At 45.0% G+C, this 18864-nt stretch overlaps 1 protein-coding gene across 1 annotated transcript in view; it reads left to right on the top strand.

The window, feature by feature from the left end:
• The window catches only part of MYO3B (myosin IIIB), a 252794-nt gene that overhangs the window by 166945 nt on the left and 66985 nt on the right, over positions 1–18864 (top strand). The window contains exons 26-28 of the mRNA XM_077917134.1: positions 220–382; positions 3532–3612; positions 16006–16120. Coding sequence (XP_077773260.1) covers positions 220–382; positions 3532–3612; positions 16006–16120 — 359 coding nt within the window. The remainder of the gene's footprint in view (positions 1–219; positions 383–3531; positions 3613–16005; positions 16121–18864) is intronic.

Raw genomic sequence — 18864 nt, 5'->3', positions numbered from 1 at the left:
CTTGCCAGAACCCAGCCTAGGAAATAATAACAGCCATCACCATAAGGAAATGCTATGCTACACATTCATTTACGAGCAATGTGGCAATGTACTCGACAATGCAACAGCCAGCATCACTGTTCCTTTTGCTATCACCCTCCAGAGTCCAGAACACCCTCGTTAATTATTTTCTCGTACTTACGTGTCACATCACGTTTGACCTTGTTGGTTTCATTGCAGGTTTTCTTGAAGTATTACCACGTTGAACAACTGAACTTGTTTCTGCGTGAAGTTATAGGCAGGGTGGTGACTATGCAGGCTTATACGAAAGGATGGCTTGGAGCTAGGAGGTACAAGAAGCTCAAAGAGAAAAGAACAAAGAGTGCCATTGCCATTCAGTCAGGTAAATGTTCCCGAGTTCCCCTATATCATAGATGATCCCAGAGTTTCAAGCTGTTAAATTACACACAAATTGCCTATTCGTTTTCTTAATAGCTGGATGTTAAACCCCAAATAACATGTGGTGGGTTCTTCCTCTCCAGTTAACTGATGCCAGCATTACGCAGATTCATTGCTAACTTATCAACTTTGTAATCGCTAATGTCTTTGCTTAAACACATTTATAGGCTTTGCCTGTAAACAAAAGAAGAGCAGTGCTGTTAATTGTCTCTTCTGGGCTATGAAGCACACAAGAGAAATGAGGGGCTGCCTGGTGTGATGTTGATTTTTTTAAGGAAAGAGTACACACATCTACATTCCAAATGATTGCTGTGTCTGCTGGGCCTGTTTCTGGAATGCCGTATATTCCTTCAGTTTGAATGCAGAACCTGTTTGGTCTAGAGGCTATGTTAGACTTCTTAGGATGCTCAGCATAGCAGGGATTTGTTTAAGGACACAAAAGAATCCCCAACAAACTGCCTGCCATTTCTGCATTTTTTCCAGTGGCCTACTGAATGCTCTGCATATATTATAGAATCATAGAGTTGGCAGGGACCACAAGGCTCATCTAGTCCAATCAGTGGCGTAGCGTGGGTTGTCAGTGCCCGGGGCAGCACAGAGGGAAATGTACAGAGTACGCATCTGCATTCAGCTGCCCAATGGCTTCTGCATCACCTGGGAGATCACAGCCACAGAGATAAGAGTCATTCTGTTGTCTGGAGAGGTCACTTCTTGGTTCTCATTGAGAAGCCGTTTTCAGTGGAGCCCAACGACGGAAACACTCAGCTGGATCGAGGCAGCACCAGGTGCTGAAATTTTGCACCCCTAACAATTTTGCGCCCGAGGCAACCGCCCCTGTGTCCCACCCCCGCTATGCCACTGAGCCCAGCCTCCTGCAACCCAGGACTCTTTTACCCAACCCACAACCCTGAGATTAAGGATCTCATGAATGAGCTCTCCAGGATGGGATAACTCCATATACCCTGCCCTTGGAAATGTTACCTTTCAGATGTTTTTAAAGGCTACAGTCAACAAGAAGGATAGTCTCTCAGCACATGAAAGAGACTTCGCAGAGGAATTTTATCATTTGTATTTTACACTGGGGGGAGATGTTAGAGCTGTATGCTGTGTTTTTGCCTGTTGATGAGCAGTGCAAGGCCGAAAGCAGCTTCTGATCTGGCAGGTGCCTTCCCTCAGAGCCAAAAAAATCAAGAACATTGTTGCTTATAGGCCTCTGCCTCCAGGGTTGTCTCCTTTCACATTGAGAGAGTGTGCTTTGTTGGGTTGAAAGCAAGCGTGAGTCACTTGTGAGTCAAGGACCCTCCACCCGCATAGGATTATAGTAAGACACAAAGACACATTATTTTAGGTTAATGGGCAAAATTAGGCCACAACTTTTATTGGTTACAGCATGTGAGTAGTATTGGCTTAGGCATTGGATGAAACAGCAATACAAGACTCCACCCCGCACAGCCGGGAGTGATATTGGGCTTAAGAAGAAGAGGAGTTTGGATTTGATATCCCCCTTTATCACTACCCGAAGGAGTCTCAAAGCAGCTAACATTCTCCTTTCCCTTCCTCCCCCACAACAAACACTCTGTGAGGTGAGTGGGGCTGAGAGACTTCAGAGAAGTGTGACTGGCCCAAGGTCACCCAGCAGCTGCATGTGGAGGAGCGGGGACGCGAAACCGGTTCCCCAGATTACGAATCTACCACTCCTAACCACTACACCACACTCGCTCCCAACCAATTAACAACCAATGGGAGGAGCTTGTTGATGCAAATACAACTGGAAGCTTCCCCCGTGACGTCACCGGGGGTCGTGCCATGGCCCTAGCCACCAGCAGGGCATCGGACAGGATCCACGACCGCTGGATTCCTTTAACGGAATACCCAAAAGAGGAGGGGTAGATGATGGCCCATACCAAATCCTCCAACACAGCACACCTATTCCAGTGCCTAACCGCCAATACCAGAAAGTTGTGGCGAATTGCTACGAGGTAGGCAGAAAAACCAAGAGGCTGGTGCCATCTTGCCAAATGGATAAAAAAAGTTCTACCAGGCCCCTTGGGCAACCAAGGCAACCAACCGAAGTCCATAGCAAGGTCAATATGCAAAAGAAGCTGACCTAAGAGAAAGGGAAGGCAGGAGAGCTGAACTTTGGAAGGAAGGAACTGAATGGGAGCTGAGCGCTGCCACGGCTGTTTAAACGCAGCTAGCCCTGCCCACCAGCTGGCCCTATTGGTTGGCTGGAGGCTGCTCCCGCTCACAACCCCTCCCCTCTGGGAGGAGGAGAGGCCTTCTAACCTGATGTGGGGAAGGGTTCGGTGAGACTTGTGGGCCATCTGTTACTCAGCCCTGCCTCTGCCTCTCTCTGCCCTGTCCATTTTTTTGCTATGACGGGAGGAAAGGTTTCTATTTAAACAGGAGCACAGTGGCATCCCATAGTCCACAGCTGATGGTGCTCCTAAATGCTTTCCATTACGTCAGCTGCACAGCTGACCTCCAGTGCAGGCAGACAGATGTTGCTGCAGATTGTAGCCTAGTTCAGATCCCAAAAGCTGGAAATATATTAGAGAGCATCTTGTGCTGGCACAGACATGAGGGGTGGCATTGGTCTGCTGTATGCTTCATCACATCAAGATGTAACGGGTGCGCTTCATGTATTAAAACGGCTTGTTCTGTGTAGGAAACTGGGGGCTAAAAGGTTGCCGCTACCCTGACCTTTAAAAAACAACAATGGTTCACCCTGAGTTGCTAAAGCGCTGGGCACCATGTTCTGAATTTGCATATATTCAAACAACTCAACCCATGCAAACAAGCGTTGGGCCACTGTTTTTCTTCCCACTGGGGGAGGTGGCAAACGTAATCAAAGAGCCCACGCTGTGACAGAAAGGCTGAAGGAACTGTTTGAAGCCGCAGGGAGCTGCTTAAACCTACTTCACTCATGAGCCCAGCATTGAACAGGCCACTTAACCGGGAGAGCGCTTTGGTGGGTTGAGGAAGAAGGCTGAGGGGCAGAAGGGATCAAAACGGTGGCCCGTTTTTCTGACTCTCTGGCAGCCTTTCCTTTACAGCGAACGTAATTCACAACACATGGCTTTGTATTTTTAGCCTGGAGAGGATATGATGCACGCAGGAAGTTCAAGGATATAAAGAACAGAAGAACTGATGCTGCTATTCATATTCAAGCAGGTAATTAAAACAATATTTTCACAGCTGACACCTATTTTACTGCGGGTAACTTCCCATGTCAGTGTTTGTGTCTGGCAGAAATCAAGCGCAGCCAAAACAAAAGGAACTTAAACGCACTTCTCCTGGCTGCTGGCTTCCCTGTGCCTGAAGTTCAAATTCAGCATTCAGGCACCTGGTGGAGGAGCTGGCTCTGACCAGGGTCCACATGACTCAACTCATAATACAGCAGCCCTATTGTCAGTCTTACAGGTATCCCAGTGTTCTGTATTATTGCTACCCTTTGGGGGGGAAACCCTTGGTATGGTTTTTTAAAGAAACTTTTCTTCACAAAAAGCAAACGAGGTGGTAAGGTGCTCATTATCCAATGGGGTAATACAGTGGTACCTCAGGTTACATACGCTTCAGGTTACAGACTCCGCTAACCCAGAAATATTACCTCGGGTTAAGAACTTTGCTTCAGGATGAGAACAGAAATCGTGCTCTGGCGGCGCGGCGGCAGCAGGAGGCCCCATTAGCTAAAGTGGTGCTTCAGGTTAAGAACAGTTTCAACTTAAGAACGGACCTCCGGAGCGAATTAACTACGTAACCAGAGGTACCACTGTACATCTTTAGAATAGGCAGATTCATACCATTTTTCATAAGAGGTAGTCAAGGTGCATTCAGTTAGGAACTCTGAAATAAATGAGACCAATATGAAAAAGCCTTGGCGTGTTCTAGACTAGAGGCAAGTGTGCAGAACTTCCCCACTTGCCTCCTCCTCACAGCACACACACACACACACACACCCCGCCACCAGTTTTTTTGGAGGCAAAAAATAAGATAAAAATGGGGGAGTTCAACACAAAGGTTATTTGTTTGTTTATTACTGTGGGCCGAGTCATGGTGCCACCGCACCCGCACCCCCCGTGCAGTGGCTAAATGTAAGATGTGATTAATAAACTCAAGCAGACCATGATCTGGGTTAGAAATGGCCACAACTTCATTGATACAGTTGGATTTTTGGCTCAGGCATTGGGTGTATAACTGTGAGGTTTTTACCTACATCTTTCCATTCCAATGAGATGCGGCTGGCGCTGTGGTCTAAACCACTGAGCCTCTTGGGCTTGCTGATCATAAGGTTGGTTTTGATTCCCCGCGTAAGGGGTGTCCCAGCTCCTGCCAACCTAGCAGTTCGAAAGCACACCAGTGCAAGTAGATAAATAGGGACCGCTGCGGCGGGAAGGTAAACAGTGTTTCCGTGCGCTCTGGTTTCCATCACAGTGTTCCATTGCGCCAGAAAAGGTTTAGTCATGCTGGCCACATGCCAGCTCCCTCAGCCTGAAAGCGAGATGAGCGCCACAACCCCATAGTCACCTTTGACTGGACTTAACCATCGAGGGGTCCTTTACCTTTTTGCCTTTACCTTTCCATTCCAGTCCTGTCCCTCTTGCATTATTATTGCTATGAGGATGCAGGTTCCCTGGTAGTATTCATCAGGAAATGCTTTTCCCAGGATCGTATACCATGCACCGTCGGAGAGCTTTGTTTATACTGCAGTGTTTATACTCTAGGGTTGCCTCTGAGCACAGACTTCCCATTGCTCAGCTGATCTCATCACCCCTCTCCCATGGTTGTGGGGCAGGGGCACTCAGTCCATACCTGCCATAGGTGTGTGAGGCCTTAGAAGGCACTCCCCACCATGTGCACGAGGAGGGATCCTGCGTCTAGAAACACCTTCAATAATAAAAAGGGTTTTTTGATGCTCAAATGGACCGATTCACATATTCAGCCAATGTATGCATCTGATCCTCTGTAGCCGGCACTTGGAAAACGACTCCACATTTATGCCAGGCTCAGAAGGAATGGCATATTTATCACTCGCCCTGCATTGATGCGCAGGCAGCGCTGCTTCCAGAGGAAGGCACAGCTGTTTGCGAAGTTTGATACTGTGGTTGCCAGGCAGTTGCCTCGGGATGGGTTTTGATGGTTGGGCACCAGCTGTTCCTCCTCGTAGCACTTGAGAAGGCAGGCCATAAGTAAACCAGGCAGGGACAGCACCAGAATTTGTTTAACAAATGGGGTGGGGGGGGACACAGAGGAGGCAAAGTGTCTTTCTAGGTAGGTGGGTGAGTTGAGTTGTGTCCCGTATGCTAAGATCTCTGAAATAAAAATAACGGTATGTTAATGACCGAAGTTCAGCAATGAAGGGCAGGTGGAGGGAGGGGTATCTTGCTTGAGGGGAGGCTTATGTGCCCTTCCCAGTGCTGCCCGTGAAACCAGGCCCTGTGGCTGTGAGCCTTTCCCATTCTGCTGGGGGCTAGTGCAGCGTGAGCCACCTCAAGACACAAATACGTGCATTCCCTGTTAGGCATGACAGCCCACAGTTGATGAAGCGTACAAAGGACAACAAACATTTCTAAATCAAATTCTAGTTCCCAGAAAAGTGGCTTGTCATGGTATCGGATTGGATGCGTTAACATGGATATTTATTCCTGCAAATGGAGAAGTTATATGAAGCATAGGTGGCTTCCCATGAGGCAAGACACAGTGATAGCAGCAAGAACCTTTATTGAACTAACAGAACTGGACAACAGGGGCAAAGCAACTGCTTATATATGTTTCTGAAGGCCTGGGCCCCCCCCCCACTCCCAATGCCATTGGCTTTCTAAACTTCCAAGCCGCGAATCATGACTCAGAGTTTAAGGACCAATGGCAGAGGCCCAAATCCTGAAATGTTCTGTGATTGGATATCATGTATCGAATCGGAACACAGGGGCTGAGAATCCTTAATCCAGACTCAAGCTCAGGCAAACACAGACCACCGAATACATAGCGTTAACGTGGATATTTATTCCTGCGAATAGAGCAAGTTATATATTATCTTAACCATTTTATTTATCGGGCACTCATGGGCACTTTGGCCCCAAACAAATTGCACCACTGGTATGGTAGGCCAGCTACTCTTTTCAGCAGCCATTTTGTGCTGGCACACACAATACGTCTATCGATAGATGTGTACCAGCGCCGCATATATATTTTTGAACCAAGAAAAGCACTAATGATAGCAATAAGATAGTGTCATTTCCTCCATCCTTGAGGAGAGCAGCTTTGTTATGAGGGGTGTGTGTGTGAATGTGTTTCCTGGACATGGGGTGCTGCGCGAATGTTGGGGGTGCAGAATGGAAAACCAGGAAAGGGAGAATGGAGTAGAATGGGAGGAACCAAGAGCAGAAGCACTCTTCGCAGCAACAGGTTAAGGCAAGTCCCACTTGTTTATCTCTACATCCATATTTCCAAAATATAAGCAGTGATTACTACCGTATTTATTGCTCTATAAGACTCACTTTTTCCCTCCCAAAAAGTAAGGGGGAATGTGTGTGCGTCTTATGGAGCGAATGCAGGCTGCGCAGCTATCCCAGAAAGCCAGAACAGCAAGAGGGATTGCTGCTTTCACTGCACAGCGATCCCTCTTGCTTTTCTGGCTTCTGAGATTCAGATTTTTTCTTCTTCTTGTTTTCCTCCTCCAAAAACTAGGTGCGTCTTGTGGTCTGGTGCGTCTTATAGAGCGAAAAATACGGTATATGTAGCCATTCCCCTCTGGTTTTGCTAGACTACAGATGTGCGATGCTCAGAGTACAGTGGTACCTCGGGTTACATACGCTTCAGGTTACATACGCTTCAGGTTACACACTCCGCTAACCCAGAAATAGTGCTTCAGGTTAAGAACTTTGCTTCAGGATGAGAACAGAAATCGGGCTCCGGCGGCGCGGCGGCAGCAGCTTCTCTTTTGGTCCCCCCCCCCTTTATTGCTTACTGTTGATTTTAATTATTGCATCCTCTGTTTTCCGTATTGCCTTCACAAACCACTCGGGGAATTTTTATTGATGGGTAGTCAAATAATTTATTTTAAAAACACAGGAATGCTCGTGTTAGATCAACACTGCTGGTGTTGCGAAGACCGCCCCGTCCCCCGGTCCCCGTCCCGTCCCCCCCGTGCTCACAATGGGGTTGTAATTAAGGGACAATGTTTCATTCACAAGAAATGTGATCAGCCTAACACTGAAAGCATGAGGAATTTTGCTTCTACGAAGTGCATCGGTTGCACTTGTTACCTAGGCATTCAAAGAACTATCTAATTAAAATATATGTCTCTGGAAAAAAACGAAAAGAAAAGAAAAGGAGAATGTTACAGGGGTGGGGAGGAAGAAAGGTGGTCTTGAAATTTAGGAAGCACTTGGCTTACTTGTTTCTACAGCGCGGCTGATACTGAGCTTTGTTTCCCTTTCATCTCCTTCCCAGTAAAAGCAGCACTGAGGCTTATCCCTTTAGCTTCCTCAGAACTTCCTTTCAGAATTCCCGATCTATTACCAGCACATTCACATACCAGAAACAAGATGCCTTTTCATGCTGTCAACCTTTTTCATCTGAAATGTAAATTAATTCTTGCCTTGACAGAGATCAAAGGGGGGGGGGTATTAACCTTATTGGACCCTTCCCTCATCAGAATCTGTTCCAAAGACTATGAGGCTGGTGTTGTTGGGATGTGGGGAAAGGAGGGGGGGGACAGGGGGACGCACAGTCTTCAGTGTTATCTATGGCCCTCCCGCAGGCAGGTCCCCCTGTCTACAAGTTGCCATTTCAAAGGCAGTGGTTTCTTTTGTAAATGACCTTATCATTGCTTCATACTGTGTGAAAAATGATTTGCCTGAATAATTCTTCCAGGATTAGCCTGCTCATTTTAATTGTTGCAAGGGGGGTGGGGGGAGGCCTTCATTCAGATTTCAGGATATCCTCTGAGTGGTTTTGACAGCAAGAGATCTTGGCCAGATAGAAAAATGTACATATGGCTCCTGATCTGGGGGGGGGGGGGGGGCTGAACCCCTCTTGATTTGTTCAGGTTGCTCATTTCCTTGCAGTGCGGTCTTTTGAGGCGGGCTACATTTGCATTTTCAAAATAAACAGATGCCTTTCGCATACCCGAGCGGCTGGGCTAGGCGTTCTCAGTGGAACCAAGGAGAACAGCAGCAGACATCAGATGAAATGTTGGAATGGGGAGTAAATGTTTGTTTCTATCCTCCAGTGGGGATAGAAATTTTATTTATTTATTTTTAAAAACCCAAATGCACTTGAGCATCCGTTCCCTGAGAGGAAGTACAGTGGTACCTCAGGTTACATACGCTTCAGGTTACACACGCTTCAGGTTACAGACTCCGCTAACCCAGAAATAATACCTCGGGTTAAGAACTTTGCTTCAGGATGAGAACAGAAATTGTGCTCTGGCGGCGCGGCAGCAGCGGGAGGCCCCATTAGCTAAAGTGGTGCTTCAGGTTAAGAACAGTTTCAGGTTAAGTACGGACCTCCAGAATGAATTAAGTACTTAACCTGAGGTACCACTGTATAGTGCTGCCACAGAACACGTCAATGTAGAGTTGAGGAAGGAGCAAGCTGATCCTAGAATTTGAAGTCCTGCACTTATTTAAACTGGAAGTAAAGAGGTGGCTGCAGGATTAATAATTTCTGCTCATTGTTGCTCAGTCTCTCTCTGCTTTGATATAATTGTTATTGAATTTCCTTTTTTTTTTTTTTTTACAAATTGACTTCAAATTAAACAGTCGCATTGTTTCTGTTAATTTGTGGGTGAACATATCAGACGACACAGCGATTCTCCAAACAGCTCTTGTTTATTCACAGGTCAGAACAGAACTCAACTGAAGGGTCAGTACATTACAGTTTCATTAGGTTAGAGTGTGGTGCTGATAACCCCAAGGTTGCAGGTTTGATCCCTGTATGTAAAAGGTAAAGGAACCCTGACCATTAGGTCCAGTCATGGCCGACTCTGGGGTTGTGGCCCTCATCTCGCTTTATTGGCTGAGGGAGCCGGCGTACAGCTTCCGGGTCATGTGACCAGCATGACTAAGCTGCTTCTAGCGAACCAGAGCAGCGCACGGAAACGCCGTTTACCTTCCTGCCGGAGTGGTACCTATTTATCTACTTGCACTTTGACGTGCTTTCAAACTGCTAGGTTGGCAGGAGCAGGGACCGAGCAACGGGAGCTCACCCCGTCACAGGGATTCGAACCACCGACCTTCTGATCGGCAAGTCCTAGGCTCTGTGGTTTAACCCACAGCGCCACCCGTGTCCCAGTATATTCCTGCATTGCAGAGGGCTGGACTAGATGATCCTCAAGGTCCCTTCCAAGAATAGAGTTCTAGGATTCTATATATTGACTTCCCACCCCCACTTCCCCAGTGTTCTTGTTCAAACCCTTTTCTCCTGTGTTATATACCAAACGCTTATCTATTCCAGAAATCCCTCTGATAACGATTGTTGTTGTTGTTGTTGTTGTTTAGCCGTTTAGTCGTGTCCGACTCTTCGTGACCCCATGGACCAGAGCATGTCAGGCCCTCCCTTTCGGCTTTGGCCCAGCCACTTCATCAGCTCTGAATGTACTTGTACTTGTCCTCTGCTCTTCCTCAGCATGTTGGATGCCTTCCGACCTGAGGGACTCATCTTCCAGCGTCATAACTTTTATATGCCTGTTGTCTTTGTCTGATAACAATTACTTTTATCATTTTTCATCCTCTGCTCGTATCTCGAATCCTGCCCACCGTTTCATTTGATTGCAGTACTTTTTCAAACAGTCCCAAAAATGGTCTCCATTCTTCTATTAAAAAGTTCATCATTTTGATCTCTTAATATTGCTGTCGGCTTTGCGATTTCAGCATAGTCCATTACATTAAAAAGCCGTTCCTTCCTCATTGGTGCCTTCTATTCTTTCCATTTCAGTGCATATAGCATTCTAGCTACTCTTGTCACATCCATAAGTAGTTTGATTATTTTCTTCAGAATGTCCGTCCCTATTATCCCTATAAGAAAAGCTTTGGGTCTTTTGGGAATAGCCCATTTGAACATCTTCATTTCATTATTTATCATTTCCCAAAAACCTTTAGCTTTTTTTCTTTTTTCTTTTTTACATGTCCACCATATATTAAAAAAAATGGCCCTTGCTCAGTCTCAAAAAATCTGGGCAGATGGGCGAAGCCTCTGGCACTCACTGCCCCCATACCCTAGCCCAGGGGTCGGCAACCCGCGGCTCCGGAGCCGCATGTGGCTCTTTTACACCTTTGCCGCGGCTCCGGGGTGGATACTAGCGAGGGGAGGAGGCGCATTGTGCGCCCCGACACTCCCCACTGTGGCGGGCGCTGTACTGGCTGTGACGTCACATGGGGGTGGTGTGTGCGTTAGTCGCGCACCGTCCCGACGTCACCTTCCTGCCCGCCCGCCCGCCCGCTACATTGTAAGGGGCATGCACGCTGGTCACTGCATTGAAAGGGGGCATGTACGCTTGTCACTGCATTGAAAGGGGGCATGTACGCTGGTCACTGTTTTGAAGGGGAGTGAAGAACACACACACACAAAAAGGTAACTTGTTAATTTAACGTTTATTTCTATGAGGAGGAGTAATTCTGAGGGGTCAAACAAAGAAATAATAAAAAAGTGACAAAAAAGTTATTTTTATAATGATGAGTTTTGCGGCTCCCAGGTTTTTTTCCTTCGGAAACGGGTCCAAGTGGCTCTTTTTGTCTTAAAGGTTGCAGACCCCTGCCCTAGCCAGTGAAAAGCAGTCAGCTATCTTTTTTATAATTATTCCCCACCTTTTTCCCCTGACAAGGACTCAAGGTGGCTTACAGATAAAAATAAGAACAGCTTAAAAACATGGGAGGAATCATGTAAAACAATAAAAAAATGATAGAATCAAAACTCTCTCTCTTTCTCTCTCTTTCCACATAAAAAATCTAAAATGGCAAACAATTAAGAGAACTATCAGTCTAAGCAACATAGTTACATTAAACAGAGGTGCAAGCAAACAAATCTACTGTTACCTAGCATCTAAAAAGATGTTAGTTTTAATATATGTTTTGATTGCAACTTCCATCACCCCTAGCTACCATGACCCTGCTGCCTTAGGGATCATGGGAGTTGTAGTCTAAACCATCTAGAACAGTGATGGCCAAACTTGGCCCTCCAGCTGTTTTGGGACTACAGTTCCCATCATCCCCGACCACTGGTCCTGTTAGCTAGGGATTATGGGAGTTGTAGTCCAAAAACAGCTGGAGGGTCAAGTTTGGCCATCACTGATCTAGATGGTACCAGTTGGAGTAAAAGGTAAAGGTAAAGGGACCCCTGACCGTTTGGTCCAGTCGCTGACGACTCTGGGGTTGCAGCGCTCATCTCGCTTTATTGGCCCAGGGAGCTGGCATACAGCTTCCAGGTCATGTGGCCAGCATGACTAAACTGCTTCTGGTGAACCAGAGCAGCGCACGGAAACTCCTTTTACCTTCCTGCCGGAGCGGTACCTATTTGTCTACTTGCACTTGGATGTGATTTTGAACTGCTAGGTTGGCAGGAGTAGGGACCGAGCAACGGGAGCTCACCCCGTCGCGGGGATTCGAACCGCTGACCTTCTGATCAGCAAGTCCTAGGCTCTGTGGTTTAACCCACAGCGCCACCCGCATCCCTACCAGTCCCTACCAGTTGTGGTAGGCTGGCCTAAATCAGGTCCTACAGCATAATTGAGATAATTGGGGAGTGGAGTCGGAGGCACCCTCTTTCTTGTTTACCAAATTTGAACCACACCATGAATGACCGATAGGCCTCAACACGTTTTCTAGGAATGCAATGCACCCGTCTCCTGTATGTAACATCAATCTTGATGTGCTGTCTGTTGAAGCTGAGGGGAGTCTCGTTTTATGTCAATACTGTATCCGTATTCCCAGTGCGCCAGGTACACTTCTCCCCAAATGAATAATAATAAAACGATAGCAATATACATTTCAAGTCTTACTCCGTTGGCCCTGGGTCTTAATAGTCCCATCATTAGCAATGCGAAGATGGGGATCTAATTCATTATGGCAGTGCATCGGAGAATATTATTAAATGCATAAGGTGAAAATAAAGTGGCAGCTGGTAATCATTCTTCTTCATTGATGTGGGGATTGTTCCTGGGGCACTCGCAGTGTGTGCCTGCTAATTTCACACTCCTTGAGCCAAGTGCTTAGTGTCAAAACCAGGGATAGTCAGCGATGCAAATAGCTGTGATGGCTCATCCACCTGACGTCAGCTTTCCCTCCCACCCCTCTCCCCTGCCCACCCCTGCCTTCTTACGCTAACAGGATATTCTGTAAACATCTTTGCTGGGAAATGATTTGCATCTATCTAAACGCTACAGCGAGTGAGCTGTCCTTGTATTCCTACACTGTGGCGTGTTTCAAACCCATTCATATTTGCATTGATTTGCTGCTGGCATTATTTGTTCGGCAAAGTGGGAAGCAGGGAAGATCATAGGACTCTTTCATCAGCAGCTAGTTCTGCCTGTGGGCCGCTTTGGGAAAGGAGTTGAAGCTAGGGCCAAGCTTCTGCCGCAATCCCTGGCAAGTCATAATAATATTAATAATAATAATAATAATAATAATAATAATAATAATTTATTTGTACCCTGCCCATCTGGCTGGGTTTCCCCAGCCACTCTGAGCAGCTTCCAACAAAGATTAAAAATACATTAAAATCAATGTAGCAATTCTCTTAATGTTTCTGCATTCACAATTAGGACCAGGAGCAAGCCTCAGTGTAGCAACTCTCGTAATGTTTCTGCGTTCACAATTGGGACCAGGAGCAAGCCTCATCCCCCTCAAGGGGTCAGATTTGGACCAGATCCACTAGTCACCTGATCTATATAATGCCTGCCTTGCAAGACCTTCCTGTCCTTTTCAAATCTGCCTTGAGTCTTTTGTATCATAGCATCAGATCTTGCCATCACATCCATTCACAGTCAGCTGGAACAAATGCTTCTTTTTCTCTGCATGATAGCCTCTGACAAACCTATCCCTACAGTGCCATGTGAAACTGCAGTACCAAAGGGACTTTGTGAACACAGTGGTTCTTCGTGTAGCCACCAATACTGAGGAAAGTGTTCTGCAGACCCTCCAAGTGTTCCTGTTTTCCAGGGTCAGTCCCAGATTTACAGAAGCCATCTTGGTTTCTGATTTGATCCCAGAATGTTTCTTAGGCCGTCCCTATTTTCACCAGAGAAATGTTGGAGGGTATGGAGTTATGCAACCCCTGAGCCAAGGAAATAAGTAACTATACTGCCATTAGAAGATATCTGAAGGCAGCCCTGTATAGGGAAGTTTTTTAATGTGTAATGACTTGTTATGTTTTTCTATATGCTAAAAGCTTCCCAGAGTGGCTGCAGCAACCCAGTCAGATGGGCAGCATATAAATAAAATAAAATAATGGTGATGATGAATAAGACATCCCTATTTTCATCAGAGAAATGTTGGAGGGTATGGTTCTGCTGGTCTGCATTTATGTTTCTCCATAGAGTTGCAACCTTTGAAACATTTATAAAAATGACAAATAATAGTTCTGTAAACCAGCCTATAGAATGAATCAGGACAAGAATGAGGATTTTGTTTTCTTTTTTTGGTTTTAAGAGTATAAAATGCTACATGCTTTTAACTGAAGCAGTAAACGGTGCTGGAAAAATTGCAACATTACAAATCAGCTAAGAATCTGAAATAACAAATCATCTATGTTATCTAATCAACAGGTGTGGGGGTTTAAAAGACAATTTCTCAAAGTTCTAGCACATTCTAGTATGAGCAACAAGCAGAACCTAGAATAGATGGTTTCAAAAGGTGGTGGGACAGGATTAGGAATAGTTCTTAATGGCTGGAGTGACCAGAGTGAAAGAGCAAGTTTAGTCCCTGTTGCAAGCATATCCCCATATGGGCCCTTCTCTTTTTCCCTTGTAAGTGAATGGTTCATATTGCTTCATAATGCTGTGCAGGCAAGGCTGTCTTCTCCATACTTGTGGGGCTTCCTCAAGTGTGTATCATGTATGTAGTACACAGACACACACTGTTCCCTAGATTCTGCTCCTTGGTCACAGCAGAGTGTGACAGAACCTTGAGAAGTGGGGGGGGTGTACACACACACCGTATTCTTTGCTCTATAAGACTCACTTTTTCCCTCCTAAAAAGTAAGGGGAAATGTGTGTGCGTCTTATGGAGCGAATGCAGGCTGCGTAGCTATCCCAGAAGCCAGAACAGCAAGAGGGATTGCTGCTTTCTCTGCGCAGCGATCCCTCCTGCTGTTCTGGCTTCTGGGATTCATAATATTTTTTTCTTGTTTTCCTCCTCCAAAAACTAAGTGTGTCTTGTGGTCTGCTGCGTCTTATAGAGCGAAAAATACAGTGTGTGTGTGTGTGTGTGTGTGTGTGTGTGCATACACACACAGTGGTACCTCGGGTTACATACACTTCAGGTTACAGACTCTGCTAACCCAGAAATATTACCTCAGGTTAAGAACTTTGCTTCAGGACGAGAACAGAAATCGTGCTCCGGCGGCACGGCAGCAGCAGGAATCCCCATTAGCTAAAGTGGTGCTTCAGGTTAAGAACAGTTTCAAGTTAAGAACGCACTTCCAGAACGAATTAAGTACCTAACCCGAGGTACCACTGTGTATATATATGGATTGATAAGTTGCTGATCAGCCCAGAGATGGAAAGACGACAAAGTCCCTACCAGAGAGGAGTGGCAAATCAAGGTGTTGGAGAACGATGAAATGTCAAAACTGACCAGAAAGCTCAGGAACCCAGAAGACAAAAACTTCAGTAAAGAATGGGGGGGGGGGGGAATTATAATCTATCTAGGAGACCACTGTAAGCAGATGGAAACATTAGCAGGATTCTAATAACACTTGTAATGTAGCAATTGTCATGGACAATATGGAGAGATATAGAACATGGATTATGAAATAATATGCAGTTGCAAAGGTTGACAAACAGACCGATGGAGGGGATGGTGGGAAGTCAGGAGATTCGGAGAAATCTCTAAATATGGATATGTATTTTGTTTTGTTATAACTTTACACTTGTAAAATCAAATAAAAATTATTTCAGAAAAAGATAAGTTGCTGATCAGATAGATAGATATTTTTATTTTTTAAGACTCTGCTCATTTGTAACATAACAATCTTTCCTGCGCCACTATTTGCTTCAGCTTGAATCTACTGCATTTTAGACTGCACGCCTAACCATGTTTGCTCACAAGCAAGTCCTGTTGAATTCAGAGGGACTAACTCTCAGGAAAGTGGGATTGCATGGCAGCGTCGCACTCAAGGAAAGTGGAGTCCATGCCAAGGTGTTTCTCCCACCCCAGGGCCCTTGACATATGGAGACCCTCCCTCCATACAGACACCACCCATCACAATGGCACACGTTTTGTTAGCGCTATGAACGAATTAATTTTGTTTCTCAGGCCTTGGACAAATATGTTTGTCCTTCTTCTGCCGCAATAGTACAGGGACTCTTGCCCCCATGTTTTAACCTTACCTTTCTTTCTGTCCGCTTAGCTTTCAGGGGATACTTAGCTCGCAAAAAATACATCAGAATGAAGAAGAGCAGTGGCTGCCCATCAGATACACAGCCCATGAGCTTTGCTTCCGGTCTGAGTTGCGAAGAAAACTGGTGAGTTTTGGTTAGTCTGTCCAAAGAGAGGTGAGAGGGAAAGTGTGTGGAAACAAAAAACGCTTGTTCTCTGAATCACTGGACTTCTTTGCACATTAAATGGCAACAAACCCAAAGATGTCGTCATCATCATTTATCATTTATACCCTGCCCATCTGGCTGGGTTTCCCCAGGCACTCTGGGCAGCTCTAATAATAATAATAATAATAATAATAATAATAATAATAATAATAATAATAATAATAATAATAATAAATAAATAAATAAAGCGATAAAACGTCAAACATTAAAAACTTCCCTAAACAGGGCTGCCTTCAGATGTCTTCTAAAAGTCAGATACAGTGGTACCTCGGGTTACATACGCTTCAGGTTACATACGCTTCAGGTTACAGACTCCGTTAACCCAGAAATAGTGCTTCAGGTTAAGCACTTTGCTTCAGGATAAGAACAGAAATTGTGCTTCGGCGGCGCGGTGGCAGCAGCAGTCCCCATTAGCTAAAGTGGTGCTTCAGGTTAAGAACAGTTTCAGGTTAAGAACGGACCTCCGGAACGAATTAAGTACTTAACCCGAGGTACCACTGTATCTGGGCTATCCAATTTTCACAAGAATCCCTGAAACAGATAATCAATCATTCAAAGATTATTTTTCTGAAAGCTCACTACCTATATAATATTTTGGGTTTTTTAAGTTTTGCTAAATGCTTCTTATGAAAGAGTTGCTTGATTATCCAAACACATCTGAAAGCTGTCAGCAGGCTACCAACAGGAATGTCAAAATATGGTTATGTTTTTGTGAAAACCATATTTAAAACTTGTAATGAAATGAGAGGAAGAATAAGCTGCTGGCGCTGTGCAGTGGAAAACTGTCATGGGGGAGAGAGATGTGTTCTAGGAAGCTCCACTGTCAGAAACACTTGTAATGGCCAATATTTGCAAAGAAAATATGGAGAGCTCAAATTGGGCAAAGCCTCACACAGCTTTTCTTTGCAGAACACAAAGTAAGCTCTGCGTATCTGTAAGCACAGGCAAAATCTTTGGCTGAATTCCATTGCCCACAGAGTATGTTGCTTTTGTTTAGCCTTTTTTTAAAAAAATTATTATTATTTTTAATGGGAAACAACTCAAAACTACATTACTTGGAAGTGCTTTTTGCTCTTTTCGGATGTAGTATTAAAGCTATTATGAAAAATATTTCCATTTATTCGTGACTAGCTACACGGATCTGTTTATAAGTGGGCATTTCTCAAATCTTGAGCAACACGTAAGATTAAATCTAGCCAACTCAATGCAGTTCCTTCTTTAACACACTTATTTATTTAATCTTGAAATTGCCTATCTTTGTCACAACTTGTGTGAGTAGTTCAGGATAGTCAATCACGCATTGCAAAAACAAGAAAAAGTATTACCCCCCCCCCCCAAAGAGGACAAGGTTTGCAAATGCTACTTTACATGTAAGATGCAAATCTAGAAATGATTACTATAATTTAAATAGAAATACATGTCACCCTAGTGGGGAAGACTGACCTCTTCAGTCTGCTGTCCGGTGTTAAATGTTGATAGGTAACTTCAAGGCCCCTGCTCTCCCTTCTTAGAAATCCTTTTGTTTAAATCAGATTTGATCCAGATACCACAACCTTTCAAACAGAGGAGTCAGTCACCAGCCCTTCAAACAGAATATTATCTTCTATAAAGTAGGCCTTTACCTAGAATAGTTGAAGTCACCTATCGCTACAAAAAAAAATCTACTTCAGCTGCCTCCCAGATTTCTCTTTCCCTTATGATTACCCTCAGAATTTTGGTCAGGGGGATGAAGTGTCCTTCATACTAAATTATTTTTTTGGGGGGGAGGCTTGGTCATACCTGTCAACTTTTCCCTTTTCTTGTGAGGAATCCTATTCAGAATAAGGGAATTTCCCTTAAAAAAAGGGAAACGTTGACAGCTATAATAATAATAATAATAATAATAATAATAATAATAATAATAATAATTCATTATTTGTACCTCGCCCATCTGGCTGGGTTTTCCCAGCCACTCTGGGCAGCTTCCACAGAGACCAAAAATACACTAAAATGTCACACATTAAAAACTTCCCTGAACAGGGCTGCCTTAAGATGTCTTCTGAATGCCAGGTAGTTGTTTATCTCTTTGACATCTGGTGGGAGGGCGTTCCACAGGGCGGGTGCCACTACCGAGAAGGCCCTCTGCCTGGTTCCCTGTAACCTCACTTCTTGCAATGAGGGAACCGCCAGAAGGCCCCCAGTGCTAGACCTCAGTGTCCGGGCTGAACGATGGGGGTGAAGACGCTCCTTCAGGTATACAGGACCGAGGCCGTTTAAGGCTTGGTATCTCCTCCTGCGGTGATTCTGAGGAGAAATCCTCACTTTTTAGCTGAGGAAGTCCTAAGAATTTGCCTGTTGCTGAATTGCTCACTTGATATGCAGTCTTTAGTCTCTCTTCTGCAGTTCAGTTTTTGTCTGAGTGGCATTTTGAAAAGGGAAGCAGATGATTTACATTCACGTGATGGCACCATTTATCATTTCAACTCATCCGACAGTATCTCTAAACAAAGTATTACAATACAACTCACTGTACCTGTCAAGATCTAATGGATGCCTCAAAAGAACATGATACATTCAACACATGCAAAACCTTTCCCACACCAGATCAAAGGGAGCAACGCCGCTTGTATTTGATTTTTGCATTGACAAAGTTGAAAGGGTTGATGGAGTCTGTTTTTTTATAT

This window comes from Podarcis muralis, chromosome 1 (assembly GCF_964188315.1).
Source record: "Podarcis muralis chromosome 1, rPodMur119.hap1.1, whole genome shotgun sequence".
Taxonomy (NCBI): Eukaryota; Metazoa; Chordata; class Lepidosauria; order Squamata; family Lacertidae; genus Podarcis; species Podarcis muralis.
The sequence above is the reverse complement of the archived record's forward strand: the minus strand, read 5'-3'. Positions and strand labels throughout refer to the sequence as shown.